Source organism: Coturnix japonica, chromosome 13 (genome assembly GCF_054131305.1).
Source record: "Coturnix japonica strain WE chromosome 13, WE-NBRP24, whole genome shotgun sequence".
In the NCBI taxonomy this organism is placed as follows: domain Eukaryota; kingdom Metazoa; phylum Chordata; class Aves; order Galliformes; family Phasianidae; genus Coturnix; species Coturnix japonica.
Window position 1 is genome coordinate 12,143,392 of NC_140675.1, and position 15,906 is coordinate 12,159,297.

General features: G+C 46.7%; 4 protein-coding genes across 8 annotated transcripts; 2 read left to right on the forward strand and 2 right to left on the reverse strand.

Moving 5' to 3' along the window:
- Positions 1-68: 68 nt before the first annotated feature.
- BUD31 (BUD31 spliceosome associated protein) lies at positions 69-2,239 on the forward strand. 5 transcript variants are annotated; one of them, XM_085513895.1, is made up of 5 exons: positions 69-313; positions 537-682; positions 1,111-1,233; positions 1,473-1,639; positions 1,982-2,239. In XM_085513895.1, the coding sequence occupies exons 2-5, from the start codon at positions 589-591 to the stop codon at positions 2,030-2,032; spliced, it is 435 nt and encodes a 144-aa protein (XP_085370021.1). In that variant the 5' UTR covers positions 69-313; positions 537-588; the 3' UTR covers positions 2,033-2,239. The 5 variants fall into 5 exon arrangements, with proteins under 5 accessions (XP_085370021.1, XP_032303635.1, XP_085370020.1 ...); XM_032447744.2 differs by having other exon boundaries at positions 69-162; XM_085513894.1 differs by having other exon boundaries at positions 69-141.
- Positions 2,240-2,546: 307 nt separating this feature from the next.
- PTCD1 (pentatricopeptide repeat domain 1) lies at positions 2,547-7,063 on the reverse strand. The gene is made up of 8 exons (XM_032447690.2): positions 6,644-7,063; positions 5,756-5,896; positions 5,345-5,563; positions 4,970-5,071; positions 3,847-4,605; positions 3,552-3,668; positions 3,084-3,266; positions 2,547-2,884 (listed from the first exon to the last, which is right to left on the reverse strand). The coding sequence occupies exons 1-8, from the start codon at positions 7,034-7,036 to the stop codon at positions 2,690-2,692; spliced, it is 2,109 nt and encodes a 702-aa protein (XP_032303581.2). The 5' UTR covers positions 7,037-7,063; the 3' UTR covers positions 2,547-2,689.
- A 99-nt stretch (positions 7,064-7,162) lies between these two features.
- CPSF4 (cleavage and polyadenylation specific factor 4) lies at positions 7,163-13,634 on the forward strand. Its single transcript, XM_015876672.3, has 8 exons — positions 7,163-7,432; positions 8,756-8,806; positions 9,196-9,348; positions 10,142-10,237; positions 10,388-10,481; positions 10,920-10,992; positions 11,462-11,554; positions 12,566-13,634. Exons 1-8 carry the CDS (start codon positions 7,330-7,332, stop codon positions 12,632-12,634), a joined length of 732 nt encoding a protein of 243 aa, XP_015732158.1. The 5' UTR covers positions 7,163-7,329; the 3' UTR covers positions 12,635-13,634.
- A 933-nt stretch (positions 13,635-14,567) lies between these two features.
- ATP5MF (ATP synthase membrane subunit f) lies at positions 14,568-15,678 on the reverse strand. The gene is made up of 4 exons (XM_085513896.1): positions 15,643-15,678; positions 15,461-15,568; positions 15,030-15,146; positions 14,568-14,737 (listed from the first exon to the last, which is right to left on the reverse strand). The coding sequence occupies exons 1-4, from the start codon at positions 15,656-15,658 to the stop codon at positions 14,709-14,711; spliced, it is 270 nt and encodes an 89-aa protein (XP_085370022.1). The 5' UTR covers positions 15,659-15,678; the 3' UTR covers positions 14,568-14,708.
- Positions 15,679-15,906: the final 228 nt, after the last annotated feature.

A 15,906-nucleotide genomic window follows, 5' to 3' on the forward strand; every position in this document is an offset into this window, starting at 1 on the left:
TTGTCATCAGGCAGCATCGCGGCCACCTTATGGGGGGGCAGTAAGCCCCGTGTGACGTCAGAGGCGGCGCGACGGGAGCGGCGGGGCTGGGCCGGTGAGTGGGGCTGGGCCTGCACACCTGTGTTATTCCCCTGCACAGCTGTATTATTCCCCTTCACACCTGTATTATTCCCCTTCACAGCTGTACTATTCCCCTTCACACCTGTACTATTCCCCTTCACACCTGTATTCTCCTTCCCATCTCTCTTCTCCTCTCTCCTGTGCCCCCCGCTCTGCTGGCAGCACGGCACGAGCCGCTCCGGGTCTCGGGACCGTGCGGAGCTTGGCGGCCTCTGCCGGCTGCAGTTGGGGAGGGGGATCTGCCGTGGGGTGAGGGGGAGGTTGAGCGCTCAGTGCAGGCTCCACATGCCATGAGGGTCCGTTGGGTATCGATAAAGCTTATTACATCTAAGCAGAATATGACAAAGGGGCACGGAAATCTTGGGAGGGATGTCCATAACAACTGTCTTCGTTTCCTTTTTCCGGGTGTTTTCCAGAGCTTTGAGGCATCCAGGTACATCCTTGTAAAGCTTCTTCGTTCCCGAGGCAATGCCCAAAGTGAAGCGGAGCAGGAAGCCGCCCCCAGATGGATGGGAGCTGATCGAGCCCACGCTGGATGAGCTGGATCAGAAGATGAGAGAAGGTGAGACAGCAGAGCTGGGTGCTGAAGGGGTGGATGCCTCAAAAAAGCTTTGGGACCTCCATGAATATGAAGCAGCATTTATTATATCTGTGCCTGCAGCAGTGAGGTACAGGTGTCATGGGGCACTCTGCGGCCAAGCTGACTGAAGCTCATTGGCATGTGTGAATGGACTGGTAGTTCCTGTCCATACTGGTCTGACAAGCCGGGTCATACACAGTCACCTTCCATCCCAGGGGAGGTCACATCATCCTTGGTGTTTTTCTGTTTTCATTTCCCCAAGGAACCACATCACTGACGTCCTGCTCTTAACTCTGTAATCTACTAAAGTTAAGAATGTTCCTAGAACAGTTCATTCTAAAGTGACTGAGGGAGTAAATTGGCAGCCTAGGAAAATTAGCTGCTATGGTGATGTTTGTATTCCCTTCCAGCGGAGACTGAGCCTCATGAAGGGAAGAGGAAAGTGGAATCCCTTTGGCCTATCTTCAGAATCCACCATCAGAAAACACGTTACATCTTCGATCTCTTCTATAAAAGAAAAGCTATCAGCAGAGGTGAGAAACACAAATTGGTTGGCACTGAATAAGGGAAAATGGGACATAGTGAGATGTCTGCCTTCAGAAGCACAGGAACTGGGGTGCTGAAGAGAAGGATTAGTACTCTGGGTAGGGAGGGTAGAGGGAAGGCCGGCATTTGTGCAGCTCTAACAGCTAGTCAGTATAGCTGGGAGTTCCTCATACTGGGTCATCTTAACATCTGATGGGAGCTACTTGTGGTGTCTGCTCTTCTACAGAGCTGTATGAATACTGCATCAAGGAAGGGTACGCTGACAAAAACCTGATTGCAAAGTGGAAGAAACAGGGTTATGAGAACCTTTGCTGCCTGCGGTGCATCCAGACGCGGGACACCAACTTCGGAACCAACTGCATCTGTAGGGTGCCCAAAAGCAAGCTGGAAGTGGTAAGAGTTGTCAGCTTGTTCCTACCCTTTTGTCTGGAACTTTCTAGTCTCACACAGGTCAGGGACAGCAGAGGAGGTGATGTTTTTCTTTCTGGTAGCATCTTCAGGTCTAACACTTTCTGCCTTTTTCTAGTAGTTAACATCTAGTTGCTTTTCGAGTAACTGTCAGCTTTGGCACGCGGTTGTTTACAGTTATTAATGTACTGAAAACAACATCAACAACAAATAGGCTGTTTGGAAGGGCTTCTTCCAAAAGGCAGCCTCTGCTTTGAGGTTTATGCCTGCTGGCCTGTCTGCTCCCAATAGCCTGCCTGAAATATCCCTGTCACGTTTCTTTTCCAGGGGAGAATCATTGAATGCACTCACTGTGGATGCAGAGGCTGTTCTGGGTGAAACAGACAGACTTCCTTTTGAACTCTCAGCGATATCATCCAACACAATGGACTATGAATGCAATTACAGCTACCTTCTCTGTGTGATTGGATATTCCTGTACTGCAATTAAAAGGGCAAATTCACCTGGATCATACAAACAAAGGATGTAGTTTCAGAGTAGCTTTTTGTGTAGCCGCTTATTTTAAAATAAAGACTGCCTTCCTGAGAGAGTGGACCGATCTTTTGGCAATACCGTATCCCTGTTGTGAAGGTGTTTGGTCTTTATGCTGACTTAACCTTGAATTATTAGTGCAGAGATCTAGAAGGTAATGCCAGCAATTTAGGGACTTGCAGGATATATTCAGATGTTCAAATAAACGTAAGAATGCAGGAAAGACAAAACTAGCACTGAGCAAAACTACTGTTAAACTTGAATTTCTTTCTCCTTTGTCACAAGACTTGTTTAGCATAGAGTTTGCTAAACTACAGCCTGTGTAACCCTCTGCAGTTGAAGGAAATTCACTGACAGTACATTTGCTTCTCCTTAAAACAGGACAAATATTTTATTTAGTTGATATCATAAGAACTTGAGTTCCTGGAACTACAACACAGCTCTACTACAAGGAGGCAGTTTAAGGGAGAAAAGTCCAAGTTCTTCCCCTCCCATATGCTGGACTCAGCGATCAGATGGAGCACTGTGTCCAACCTGCCCCTGCACAGCCTCTTCTTTAGTTTCATCTGTGGAACGTTTAGCTGTTCTGTATTTTTCCCAGGGGTGGGGGGTTTCTTCTCCTGCCATTACTTTTAACCACCGGTAGTAGTAGCCACGGAAACCATCAACTTTCTCCAGGTATGGGTTCTTTGACTTATACTGCAAACAGAAATCCAACAAAACAAGCTTCTATAGAGTTCATGTTGTACCAGTGTGGAGAAGCTACAAGCTGCTATTTAATAAACAGCTACTAAGGAGCCACCAGACAGTGCCTCAGGAAAAAGATTAGGGCAGCCATTTACACTTTGCCTCCCATATGCTGGCATTCTTCACCCTGCAACCAGTCATGGCTACTCACCCGGTCAAACTTTGGAGGGTACTGTGCTGCAAATTCCAGCTGACGTATGATAACTTCATTAGGGGGTACCTCATTATTCCTCATGTCTCGCAGGATCTCTGTGAGGTAGCTGTAATTCAGCTGCTTCACAGCAGCAGAAATAAGGGCACTGTAGATGAACTTGTTGGGAGTCACTCCAGACCTCTGAAACAAGAAGGGTGGTTGCCAATTAGCACAGGACTTCCAGAATGACCTGCACAGCAGCTTCCTAAGGTGCCAGCCAACTCTTCCTGTTGACCTTTTTCCTATCCCAGTGTACCTATAAGTAAGAACACCCAAGCTGCCAGCAGCTGCTCTACAGTTGCATTTTTAGGGAATAAGAACTCACCACAGAAACCTCAGCAGATCTTTCTGGAAGCATTAATGCTTCACTGACCTTTCCTCTTTCTGCAGTTTGAATTCTAAGCAGGGGATCAGTTATTTATTTACCTTCAAATCTGAGAGTAACTGCAGTCCATCTTCCTTCTGGTGGCAAGCAATTGCTAAGTTGCAAAACGTCTGGAGGTTAGGTGATATTCTTCTCTTTGCAAGAGCTGGCAGAATGCTCTGTAAAATACAAATGATGGCATCAATTCCCAAGTTCCACCATAGTGCTGGTTAGCAAAAAACAGTGAGATTCTCAGTTTCTCTTGTGGACAGAGAAACAAGTCTCACAGTGAAACACAGGCATCGCTGGAGGCCTGGGACTAGATGACAACAACAGGATTGGTTCTGAGTTCCTCACCTTTGCTCCTTCTAGGTCTCCGCATTTACTTTTCTTCCTTATTAAAGTGTTAAAGAACGTCACATCTACTTTCACTTTATGTTCATCAAGGAGTGCCAGCAAAGAAGATTCTGATGGGCTCTGGGGTTCCACCAGCTCCGCCAGTAAAGTAAAAGTCTTAATGTCAGGTTCTGCATTGTCCTTTTTCATTTTGTTCAAGAAACCCTCCACATCTCCCATCAAAGACAGTCTATCAGATGGTGTGGATACCATCCCCAAGGAAACCACGCTTGTATCAGTTATCTGTGAATCCAGCAGGTTGGGCAGGATACAGAACTGCAGCTTCTGGCTCAGATATGCTTTTTCCTGCTGCATCTCATCTTGGCCTCTCCTCATCAGTGCTCCAGTCTTGCTGTGACTTACATTAGGGCTGTAAAGACCAGTTGGTACTGGTTTAATTTCAGCCTGATTCACATCTTTGTTTTGTTCCATAATCAGTTCTTCAGGCTGCATTGAACTTTCCTGAAATAACTGCTTTTCCATGGCTTCCACATCCAGCTGGACAGTTGGTGCAGCCTCTTCTCCCTTCTTTCTCTGATTTTTCACCTTCTGCCTGCCAGGTGCAAGCCTTAGTTGAGATGAGTTCTCATCAGTGGGTCTCAGCAATACTTTAGAAGCCACAGCTGGATCACCTATTCCACAGTCTCTTGCAGCACGCAGCATCAAATTGTAACTATGGCTATCAGCCTTTATTCCCAACCTAGTCATTTGTTTCCAAATCTGAAGAGAGAAAAAGGAACATCAAACATGTAACAGCAGATAACAGGAGAACTTCTAGCAGATTGTAAGCATGTTTACAGTGCATACTCTTACAGTATCTAAAAGGAAGTTTGTAGCATGATGAAGTGAGATGCCAGTGGGCAGCAAGCAGCCAACTCAAGCCAGTACAGCCCTGTGAGGCCCTGTAGGGTTCTCCAACTGCTTGCACAACATCCTGAAGGATGTCTGATTTGCAGAACTTGCCCCAGGAGGAGCTGACAGCTCATTTCATCAGCTCTGTGAAACTGCTGCCCTCTGTACATTTCACTGACAAGTGATAGTGCTGAAGTGCTTTTTCCTTGCTATTTAGTACATAAAGACAAACCTGTAAGGCATATCGGAAGCCATTTTCACTGTCCTTTATGCAGCTCATTAGAAGGAAGCTGAAGGTCTCAGCTGTAGGAACGTGGCCCTTATGCACCATTTCCTGAAACACAGAAGAGAGAACATTAGACTTCACAGGTAGTCAAACAGCCTGTCACAGCTGTTGATGCCTGTAGCTGCCTCATTTTATGTACTAGAACTTGGTAAGTAACAAGATAATTAATTGAATGAGACCAAAGGTCAATGAAATATGAACATCTGGTCAGTAATTATCTCTGCAAAAATGACCCCAATGTCATAACGCAATATTGCAACTTTAATTAGAGCTTTAATTAGAGCAGAATACACTCGATACAAGAAAAGTCATAATATTTACCTTCAGCACATCAAAACACATCCTGAGATCTGAGCACAGCGCACAGACTTTCAGCAGTGCATGGTAAGTGATCAGGTTCAGCTCCTGGTTTTTGTCCTTCAGCTGCTGCCGTAGTTTGAGAGCACTCTGCAGGCCTGAGTCTTTCCACGGCGATTCAGCACAGGCATTGAACAGCGCTGTGTATGTGGGTTCAGTAGGAGTTAAGCCTCGCTTCTTCATCTAAGAGAAGAGAAGACATGGAACTAGGTTCTAGGAAAAGAGTTATTTCATAATTTGGTTTTAAGAGCTTAAGGAACAGTGAGCATTAGCGCAAAGGCATTTTGGAGAGAAAATAACACGACCAGATGATAGAAACAGATTTAGCTGAGTGAACCTAATGAAGGCTTGAGAAAAGAGAGAACGTAAACCTACATCGTTGTAGAGTCTGAATGCCTTTTTCACGTAGCCAGCCCTGCCACAGCCTCCAATGAGAACAGTGTAATTGATTTCTTCTGGCTTTACTCGCTCTTCCTTCAGCATCTGCACCTCAAACAGCTCCAGGGCCTCTGCCAGCTACAGAGAAAAGGAAAATCTTTTATGAAGCAACAATTCAGTTACAATGAATAGCCTTAGCTGTAGTCAGAAATCCTACAGAGCACAGAATTCCTCATAAATTCTTGTTTTCCTTCTTTTAATAAAGATGATAATGAGTCAGAAAAGACTTCTAAGATCATCAAGTCCGATCTGTCAGTCCTTCAGTGCCACATTTCCACAGTTCTCAAACACCTCCAAGGATGGCGACTCCACCACCTTCCTGGTCAGTCTGCTCCAACACATTACCACTCGTTCCAAGTATGTTTCCTAGTATCCAACCTGAACCTCCCCGGCACAACTTGAGGACATCACCTCACATCCTATCACTGCTACCTGGATCAGAGGCCAACTCCCACCACACCACAACTTCTTTTCAGGGAGCAGGAAGCAATGAGGTCTCCTCAGACCTTGAACTGCTTCCCATAAGACTTGTGCTTGTGGTTTTATTGCCATTCTCTGGACACACTCCTGGGCCTCCACATCTTTTTAGTAGTGAATGGTCCAAAACTGAACAAGTACTTGAGGCATGGCTTCAAAAGTGCTGAGTGCAGACAGACAGCTATAGCAGGAGGCAGGAGTAGCAGCTTTAAAGGCAAGTTTAACCTCAGTTAAAGGCCAAAGGGACCTGATGATCACTTCAAGCCCCTCCCAAGCGAACCATTCTAATCCTAACAGCAAAGTGCTCGTTCACAAGCACCAAACGTTACTAAAACCCCCAAATCCCACCTTGTCCTCCTTGATGAGGGCCTTGCACCTTAGGAAATACCAGTACGGCGTGTTCCTGCGGCCGTACCACAGCCTCCTCTCCCCTTCTTCCTCCCCATCCTCTTCAAGCTTCAAGTTCCGAAACACTGCCGTGGTTTTGTGGTAATATTTCCTATGGGAGAACTTAGCAGACAGCGTCCCGAACTCCACACCTTCATCATCATCATCACCAGCTTCGCCTTCAGCACCGCGCACCTCAGGGGGCGGCTGCGACGAGCTCAGCGCCCTCAGGCCACGCAGTGCAGGGAAGCTGGGCCTGAGGTACCGGAACAAGGCGGAGGGAGGCGGAGCAGCGGCCCGGCAGCACCGCCAAGGGACGGGCTGGAGGCTGAGGAGGAGCCGTGCAGGCCGCATCGCGAAGCGCGGCGCACACACCGCCCCGCCCCCTCGCGGCCACCGTAGCGCCACGGCGCATGCGCGGCAGGAAGAGGCGTGTTCAAAGCGGCGGCCGGAGCCGGAGGTGTTTTCCCGGCATCCTCCGGGACGGGCGGGCGGCGCGGCGCGGGTCGCGCGCGGCCCCATTGAGTGTTGAGGCGCTGCCGAAGAGAAGCAGGCTGGGTCGGGCCAGGCCGGGCCGGGCCTGGCCACAGCCGGCCCCAACCATTCCACCCCTTCCCACCCGGTGCCGTCGCCCCCCGGCTGCAACCATGCAGGAGCTCATCGCCAGCGTGGACCACATCAAGTTCGACCTGGAGCTGGCGGTGGAGCAGCAGCTGGGGGCGCAGCCGCTGCCCTTTCCCGGCATGGACAGTGCGTGTGGGCGCCGGGCGCGGCATAACCTCTATCCCTGAGCCGGGGTGGTGGGACAAGGATGGAGCCTAGAGAAGGGATCAGCCTAGAGAGGAGAAGGTTGTGGGGTGACCTCAGTGCAGCCCTTCAATACCTGAAGGGAACTTAGTCCCAGGAGGGGAGTAAACTCTTGGAAAGGGCTGACAATAGCAGGACACGGGGAAATGGTTTTAAGTTAAAAGAGGGAAGATTTAGGTTCGATGTTAGGGGGAAGTTCTTCACTAGGAGAGTGGTTATGCCCTGGAACAGGCTGCCCAGGGAGGTTGTGGATGCCCCGTCCTTGGAGGTGTTCAAGGCCAGGTTGGACGGGGCCCTGGGCAACCTGGATCTAGTAAAGGTGTATGTTTGGTGGCCCTGCCAGGCAGGGGGTTGGAACTACATGATCCTTGAGGTCCCTTTCAACCCAGGTCATTCTGTGATTCGGTGGTGGTGGTGATGGGGCTGTTCCGTGCCCTGTGCTGGGCTCCTCGTGTCCCCTCAGCTCCTGCTGCCCTGAGGTGCTGCCTCGGGCCGGGTGCCGTGTGTCTGTAGCCGTAGTTTGTGCCGTGCTGGGATGGAAGGAAAGTTGAGGCGTTCATGTGAATAAACACTGCTGTCCCACGCTGTTGTTTGATTGCCCTTTTGATAGGTGAGGTGTTTTGGTGGCAGGGAAGGTGTAGGTGGGTTCACAGTCTGGGATCAGAGCACTTTCCTGCATTAGTCTGGAGATGGGGGAGTCAGGGGAGACCACATCACTCCCTACAACTCCAGAAGGACATGGTGGATGTGGTGAGAATGGGCTGGTTGGACTTGGTCATCATAGGGGTCTTCAACCTGTCCACTGATGCAAGTAGTCCTGGGAGACTCGACAGTTTGCTGATGTTCTGTGTCAGTGCTGCTGACCTCACGCTGCTCCCTTGAGTGCTGTGATTCCTGTAGGTCAAAGCGAGGGATAGCACAGCAACAACTGGGTCAGGCTGATCTGCAGAAAAAGGATAAGACTTTGAGAGCCAGGGCTATAAACATGTTTCACTACAGCAAGTGGTTTAATAGTCATTGCCCAACCTGAAGTCTGAAAGTCTATAAACAGAACTGCAAATTTCCCTGCTGTGTATTCATTGAGGAGAATACAGACATTTGTGAAGGCCAGAACTGAACAAGGATTCATGCAGGGATGTAAATTCCTCAAACCAAAATGCTGTTTCTCTTTTGAATTTGAGGACTCAATCGTTTCTTCAGGCAGAAAATACTTTGGAAGCTCCTACAAAAGTTTGTTAACGTTTATTTTGTTTCTTCTTTCCACAGAATCAGGTGCAGCTGTCTGTGAATTCTTTTTAAAAGCAGCATGTGGGAAAGGCAAGTTGTATTTCCAGTACACTTACACTCGTATTGCAGGGAGGAGAAATAGATTTGCTGGCACGTTCTACGTTAATCATGGCTTTTGTTAACTCCACAAATTGTGTGGGGTTTGCTGTGGATGTGGCTGTTTTAGTGTCTATGGGTTGCGGCTGCTGGGATTTAGACATGAAGACTACAGTGCTCAGCTCATTAGAGGGTAAAACAGGACTTGTCTGGATGTCCTTGTTTATCGTTACCATTAAGAACTGAAGTCATAAGGAAAAACTGAGTTCTTCTTAAACCTCTCTTGTAGAGGCGAGTGAAGCGCTGCTGTTGCTGTGTTCCTGCTTGAACTGCAGAGTTTAATTGTTCCTCTTTTTCATTTCCCTTGCCCCATCCTTGTGCAGGAGGTATGTGCCCATTCAGACACATCAGTGGGGAAAAGACTGTCGTTTGCAAACACTGGCTACGAGGACTATGCAAAAAGGGAGACCAGTGTGAGTTTCTGCACGAGTATGACATGACCAAGATGCCTGAGTGTTACTTCTACTCCAAATTCGGTAAGAAACATTGTAGCTCCTACGTAGTGTTCCTTGCAAGCGTGGGAGTCTGGTGAAGAAGATCCTGGTACATCCTTCTTATTCCATCCTCAGAATATTTCAGTTCTTCCATGTCTGCTGACACTGTTCCATTGTAGTTTTTCAGGTCTGCTTAGCTCTTTTATCTTTTTATTCCCCTAAATTCGCCATGTGTTGTAGATGTTTCCTCTCTCAAGAGCTTGTCATGTTGGGGAAGAGGGAGGAAGTTCACATTGTTACTGGGTTTTGTGCTTTATGTTCTCTTTTTAGTATGAGTTGAGTAGGCTGAGCAGGTGGTCTTTGCATGACTCTTGTTTTGGGGAGTTGATGAGCAGCAGAGGGCATGGGGGTGCAAAACTTTTATGCACTTGCTTTCCAGCTCTGGAGATCTGGACATAATGAGGCAACTTGCTGTCAGAAACTTACAGTCTTGTAGGTTTCCTTGGATTGAGGTTAGTGCGCAATTTGTAGTTTCTCCACACTTTTGGTGCACTAAATGTTTGGTTTTTGTTATCATGACTCTCTTCCAAAAATCAGTTTCTGCATTGTTTTTAAAAGCACACATAAATAATCCAGTCTGGTAGAAGTTCACTCACTAGGGGTGAGTGCTTGGTGTTCATCCTCTAGGTTAAGTCAGGCAATAAGACCGTTGTGCCTGAACTTATGAATGCTGGTAACAGCTTTGTGGGAGCTACATGATCCAGGTAACATTTTAGGAATTACTTGATCTTGAACCTGCATCATTAACTAAGAGATGCGTTTGCCTTTGGTACAGGGGAATGCAGTAACAAAGAATGCCCATTCTTGCACATTGACCCGGAATCTAAGATCAAAGACTGTCCCTGGTATGACAGAGGCTTCTGTAAACATGGTATGTATGTTGTGTTGTTGCATCTGTGGCTATAAATGAAGGGTAGGGTGTTGCTATTCTTTCTTTACATTAGCTGCTTTGTGTACCTGCTGCTACTGAATGTTGGAGCGTGTATATATAGTACATGAACCATTTAACTTTGTGTTGCAGGTCCACTCTGCAGACACCGACACACTCGAAGAGTCATTTGTGTGAATTACCTAGTAGGATTCTGTCCAGAAGGGCCTACCTGTAAATTCATGCAGTGAGTTTGTTTCCAGGCTTGCTCTTTGATGATGTTTCCACTGTAAACTGATGCATGTCAAATGGGGGTGCTCCAATACTTCCCAGTGGTTCTGTAAAGATAGCCAACACTTAGTATAACAATCTGTCTTTGATTGGAGGATGTGGTGTATGTCCTCCTTAGGGAATTATCAGTAAGACACTGAAGTGCTTGGATGCCATGGTGGGCTTGTATGAGCTTACATTAGACTTTTCATTACTGGCATATTGTTCTTGTAAGCATAAATACCAAGCATAAGAATGATAACTGGGGAAAGGAGGTCTGTTTTCTGCGAGTCTAATTTAATTTGCTGAACATTTTGTTGTTTTTGAAGTTGTTTCTTTTTCTTACTGAGCTGATATGAAGGTGTTGGCATATAATTTGAGAATCTTTATTTCTCTTTGTCTCTGCCTGAAACAGCCCTCGATTTGAACTACCTATGGGAACCACAGAGCAACCACCACTGCCTCAGCCAGCACAAACACAGCAAAAGGTACACAATTCCCCTGCATCCTACACACACCCACTCTCAAAGTGTTTTCCACAATGCTTTAGAAGAGGCCATTATAGCAACAGAAGTCTTGCAGTTGCTATATTATAACGTGAAGATCTAGTCACAGAACACTCCTGTATAACAGAGAAGCATGCCATGTGTTGTTATGCAACAATCTGCCAGTTTCTGTAATCTGCATGACATCTCAGTCATGGCAATGATATTTTAGCAGCCCAAACCAATTCTCTAAAGCTGCTTTTCAGAGAAAAGCGGGATTGCTGGGGTTTGCAATCCTTAGTTTTTGGTTTCTTCTCTCTGGTGCTCCAGCTGGCAGATCACCCACACAGACTGGGAGGGAAACATCATTCAATATGTGGGGTGTTCTTTTCTCTTGTTAAGAAAATAAGGACTATAAAGATCGTTATCCTTGATGTACTTAATGAGTCAGAACTCTTCTCCTAACTAACAGAGGACACCCCAAGTTATTGGAGTCATGCAGTCTCAAAATAACAACACTGGGAACAGAGGACCCCGGCCATTGGAGCAGGTCACTTGTTATAAGGTAATTCACAAGGAAGGGAGAGCAGGGGTACCACATTTAAGTAGTAAGAGCACATATCACCTGGACTACCTCATGCTGCTTTGTCATGCTGCTTTGCTGCTGGTTGCTTGCTTGAGAAGCAGTTATTGTGATTGGACAAGGATCTTAAGAAGCCAAATCAAATCTAGTCTTCTGCAAATTCAGCTTTCAGAAGCCACATCTCTGTCTAAAGCTACTTCATCTCCTGTAAATAAGTACTTTATAGCAAGGATTTAAGGAAGCAAGTGAACTACATACATAGATATGGAGCTATAATGTAGAAGTACAGCAGTAATAGCAAAAAGGCACAATCCTAGGCTGTACCAAATAAGAACAAGCCCAAATGCAGAAGCCAAAGATGCAGAAACAAAGGAGGAAAAACTGCTTACCTTTAGAAGGCCTCCAGTAGGTAGGGATCTCCAATGAGATCCTCTTGCCTCCACTACCAGCCCTTAAATGAGGTCTGGAAATGGGAGGTTCCTGGCTCCACCCCTTCCATTCAGGTGCATTGCATACACCTGAGCTCCTCTGGGTTGGCCCTGCCTTCCCACCAGGTACTCAATCACTGCTTCAGGCCATGACTTAAATTTCCACTACAGCGGAGAATGCTGTAATGTCAGAGGCTGATGTTTCTCTCTGGCTTTGAATAGCACTAAGGTGCAACATCACAAATTTCTTGTTTAGAATACACTTCTAACTGTGTAATCCAGGTTCAGCTGAGCCCCCTGTGTAAGTCTGTGTTGCAGTACATATTAAGTGGAGTAGTCTTGGAAGCCTCAAATACTGAAATGCACATTGTATGCACATATGTAATGCTCTTTGCATTAGTGCACTGGGATCTGTCCCTTTTGTCGTTCAATAACGTGGCACTGGTTGATACCAGCACAGAAGCAGCTTTTACTCCTTTGATTGAACAGTTACTGGGTGAATTGTTAAAGGCAGCTAGAGAAAAAAAATCTGTAACCCTAAAAACTCCTCTCTCTTTTTTTTTAGTGTGGTGAAAAAGGTCATTATGCCAACAGATGCACCAAAGGACATCTGGCCTTTCTCAGTGGACAGTGAAAGAGCAGAAAGAAGAGTGCAAGGGAGCTATTAACACTGAGAAAAGGTTTCTGCCTTGCACTATTCCTTGAACTATTAATCAGGTTGGTTTTTTAATGCCATTAGTGAAAGAACTGGTCAGAGGCTGGCTGCTGCTAAGCAACATTTTTGTAATTGTCCACAACTTTTTTTATGTTTTAACCTTTTTAAAATAGATTTTGGCCTCTGTCTACTTTCATTGAGCCCTGCTGAAAGGTAGATCTAAAAGCAAACAGATACTCAAACCCTTCACCGGTGCAGCATCCTGTGTAAATTCCTCTTACCCTGGTGTTGTTTTTTTTATCGTGTTTTCCTTCTGCCACTTCTCTTTGGAGAACCTGCAGCATTTCAGCACTCCCTGTGGAAGCAGAAAGACTGACTGGGAAAATTAGTACTTGAAATGCCTTCCCTTCAGCGAGGAATTCTGCTCTCCCGCTCTTACAAAGCAAAGCTGTGTTCCTCGATCCAGTCTTGTAGTTGGGAAGCTTGTCCTGGTGATCAACTTAACACCTCACACACACCAGGCTGTAAAACTCTCGTCCACTTGCTTTGTTTCTGTGTTTCTTGCTATACCGAAGGTTAGAAATTAATCTTCTGGGGCAGAACTGATTTGGGAAGAATAAATTGGCATCTCTGTAGTTGGCCAAATATGGAAGAGAAGTGATTTTAGGAAATTCACACCTGTGCTCATTATCCATTTGCAAAAGGCACATAGGGAAATGAACACAGTTTAAAGTGTAGGAACAAAGGAGCCTTTTCTCAGCACCCCTGTCATTCAGCTCACACCAAACAGATATTTCCATAGCCTAGAGAAGACCAAGAAGTGGAGCTGTGTATTTTTATGGAACACTGCTTTTAAAAGTGGTAGAACATTCTTCTGAGCTCGTACCTCTGCAAGCCAAAACCCCTTTGTTTTGTAAGACAGCAACTTCAAAAGGGCCAATGACGAAATGTGAATTAAAAAGAAAACCAACAACTTGCACCTACGTGAGCCTTATTGATTATAACCCCTCTCATTCGCTGACTGCCTTTACATCTTGTTTTTATTGAAATGTAAGGATGGAAAAAGCTGTCTGTGATCTTTTTATTTTTTTAAGGGGGGTGGGGGGTAACATGGTAACAGATATTTAAAAGGTTATTTATAAGGAAAAACTCACCAATATGGATGCCTTCACTGGGAAATGCTGAGACAGTTTCCTCCAAAAGATGCTGCCTTAGCGGTGGTCAGCCCTTAAATGAGGTCTAGAGGAGGTGGAGTCAAGCTCCTTCTGGGAGCACAGCTAAATTACTCTCACCTGTGCTCCTACAGCTGACCCCACACTTGCCCCAGCTGATTAATCAGAGGTTCACGCTGTGATTACCAATTTCCCATACAGAAGCTAATTAGGTGGGCTGCATCCACAGCTGCTCCTTTAAACTGCAGTTGTACAATTAAGGACTGCATTTAAGTCAAGAAGCAGCTTTCCATTTTTAACACTTTCATTACATTACAGTTCCTTTAGGCTTACACCCATCCAGCTTCTGTAAGTTATGAACATCATTATAGTTTTGACAGCAATGGGTTAACAAGTAACAAACCCGAACCTGTCTTAGATGGTGGAAAGTTGTCCAAGTGCCTATGGAGGCACCGGGTGGAGAATGAGAATTACACAGCCACACCAAGCCTCTAAAAGCTCATGTATTCTTCTTAAAAGTATTATATCCATTCATCCAGTTGTCCAACCTTTAACAGCTGTACCTACAGACGTGCTTCTTATCAAAGAGTTAAATACAAACCGGTTGTAATAATTTCCCCAATTCATAATGCAGCCCAGGGAGCAGAAACCTTTCCTGAACTTATCCTTGTGAGGTGCACAACCGAGAAGACAAACTCACCCACATAGTAAAATGAACAAGCAATTTACGACAGCCTCAGTTCAGTAAGTGTAAAGTGGATGCACTTTATTGGTCACAATACTAGAGATCTCTGTTTTATGAATGGCAGCTCAGTTGCCTCCTGTCAGGGTGAATGTCCTGGTAGCCACAAGCTGCACCTTCACTTTCTGAGCTCCGTGTTTCAGTGATACTTCCTGTGACGGTCGTGCTCTGTATCAAAATAAAAACAAGAAGAAAAAACCAAATAACCCATGGATTTCACATGTACAAAACAAGCACCATAGGGGAAATCCAGGTGTGTAGTTTCTAAGCACCAGCAGGTTAAAGAGGCAATAAGATCCACGCTTCCCTCAACACCAAGGAAATACGGGTTATCTATTAGCAGTATGGCATTGAAGCGGTGACACTGAACACACTCTGGCTCCATTTCTAAGAGCAGTTCCAAAGCTTCCTGCCCCCAGCAACCCACCGAGCTGCACATCCAGCCATAGGTTTTACTTACTGATGTGACTGTAGCTCCAGATGTAGCTGATGACAACGTACCCAGCGAGCGCCATGCTGATACCACCAATGCCCCCTTTCTTCACATTGATATACTTATTGTAATACCTCTCATAACCTAAGGAGAAGAAAGGTGGTTCTCAGGTGAGGGGCTCAGAACGAAGAGGGGCTCTTTCTCAGATAGAAAGCAATGTGTGTGTGTGGAATGGTCTCAGACAGAAAGCAGTGTATGTGTAATGGTGTCAGATAGAAAGCAATGTGTGTGTAATGGTCTTGTATAGAAAGCAATGTGTGTGTTTGTGTAATGGTCTCATATAGAAAGCAATGTATGGTCTCATATAGGAAGCAATGTGTGTGTACTGGTCCATGCACAGCACAAGGCATCGCTCATTTGCTATACCAGGCCCCCCCTCAGCCCCCCACCCCACTCACCTCTACGGAAGGCGCCCGCGATGCCGCCGGGTGTGTAATCCCTCATGGCCAACCAGCTGGTCAGCTGGCCCAGCTTGACGTCCAGCAGCTTCATGTCCTTCAGAGGAACTGCGGGACAAAGAGACAGAGCGGTCAGCGGGTCCCATAGACCAGCGGTCACCTTGGCGGCCCGCAGCACTCACCGGGCGGCTGCGCCATCTTGTCGTGCTGTGCGAGACGGGAAGGGGGCGCGGCCAGGCGGGCTGACGGGAGGAGGGTCGGTGTGTGGGAGTGGGGGAGCCGCCATGTTGGGTGGGGAGGGTGCTGCTGATGGCGGCGGGCAGCCCCAGGGCCGGGGCCTCCCAAGGGCACAGCAATGCGGTGCTCTATGAGCTCCTCTGGCAGCTGTGCCCATGGCCGGGCAGCACCCAGCTCACCCCATGTCACCGCTGCTCTGTGAGGGCTCC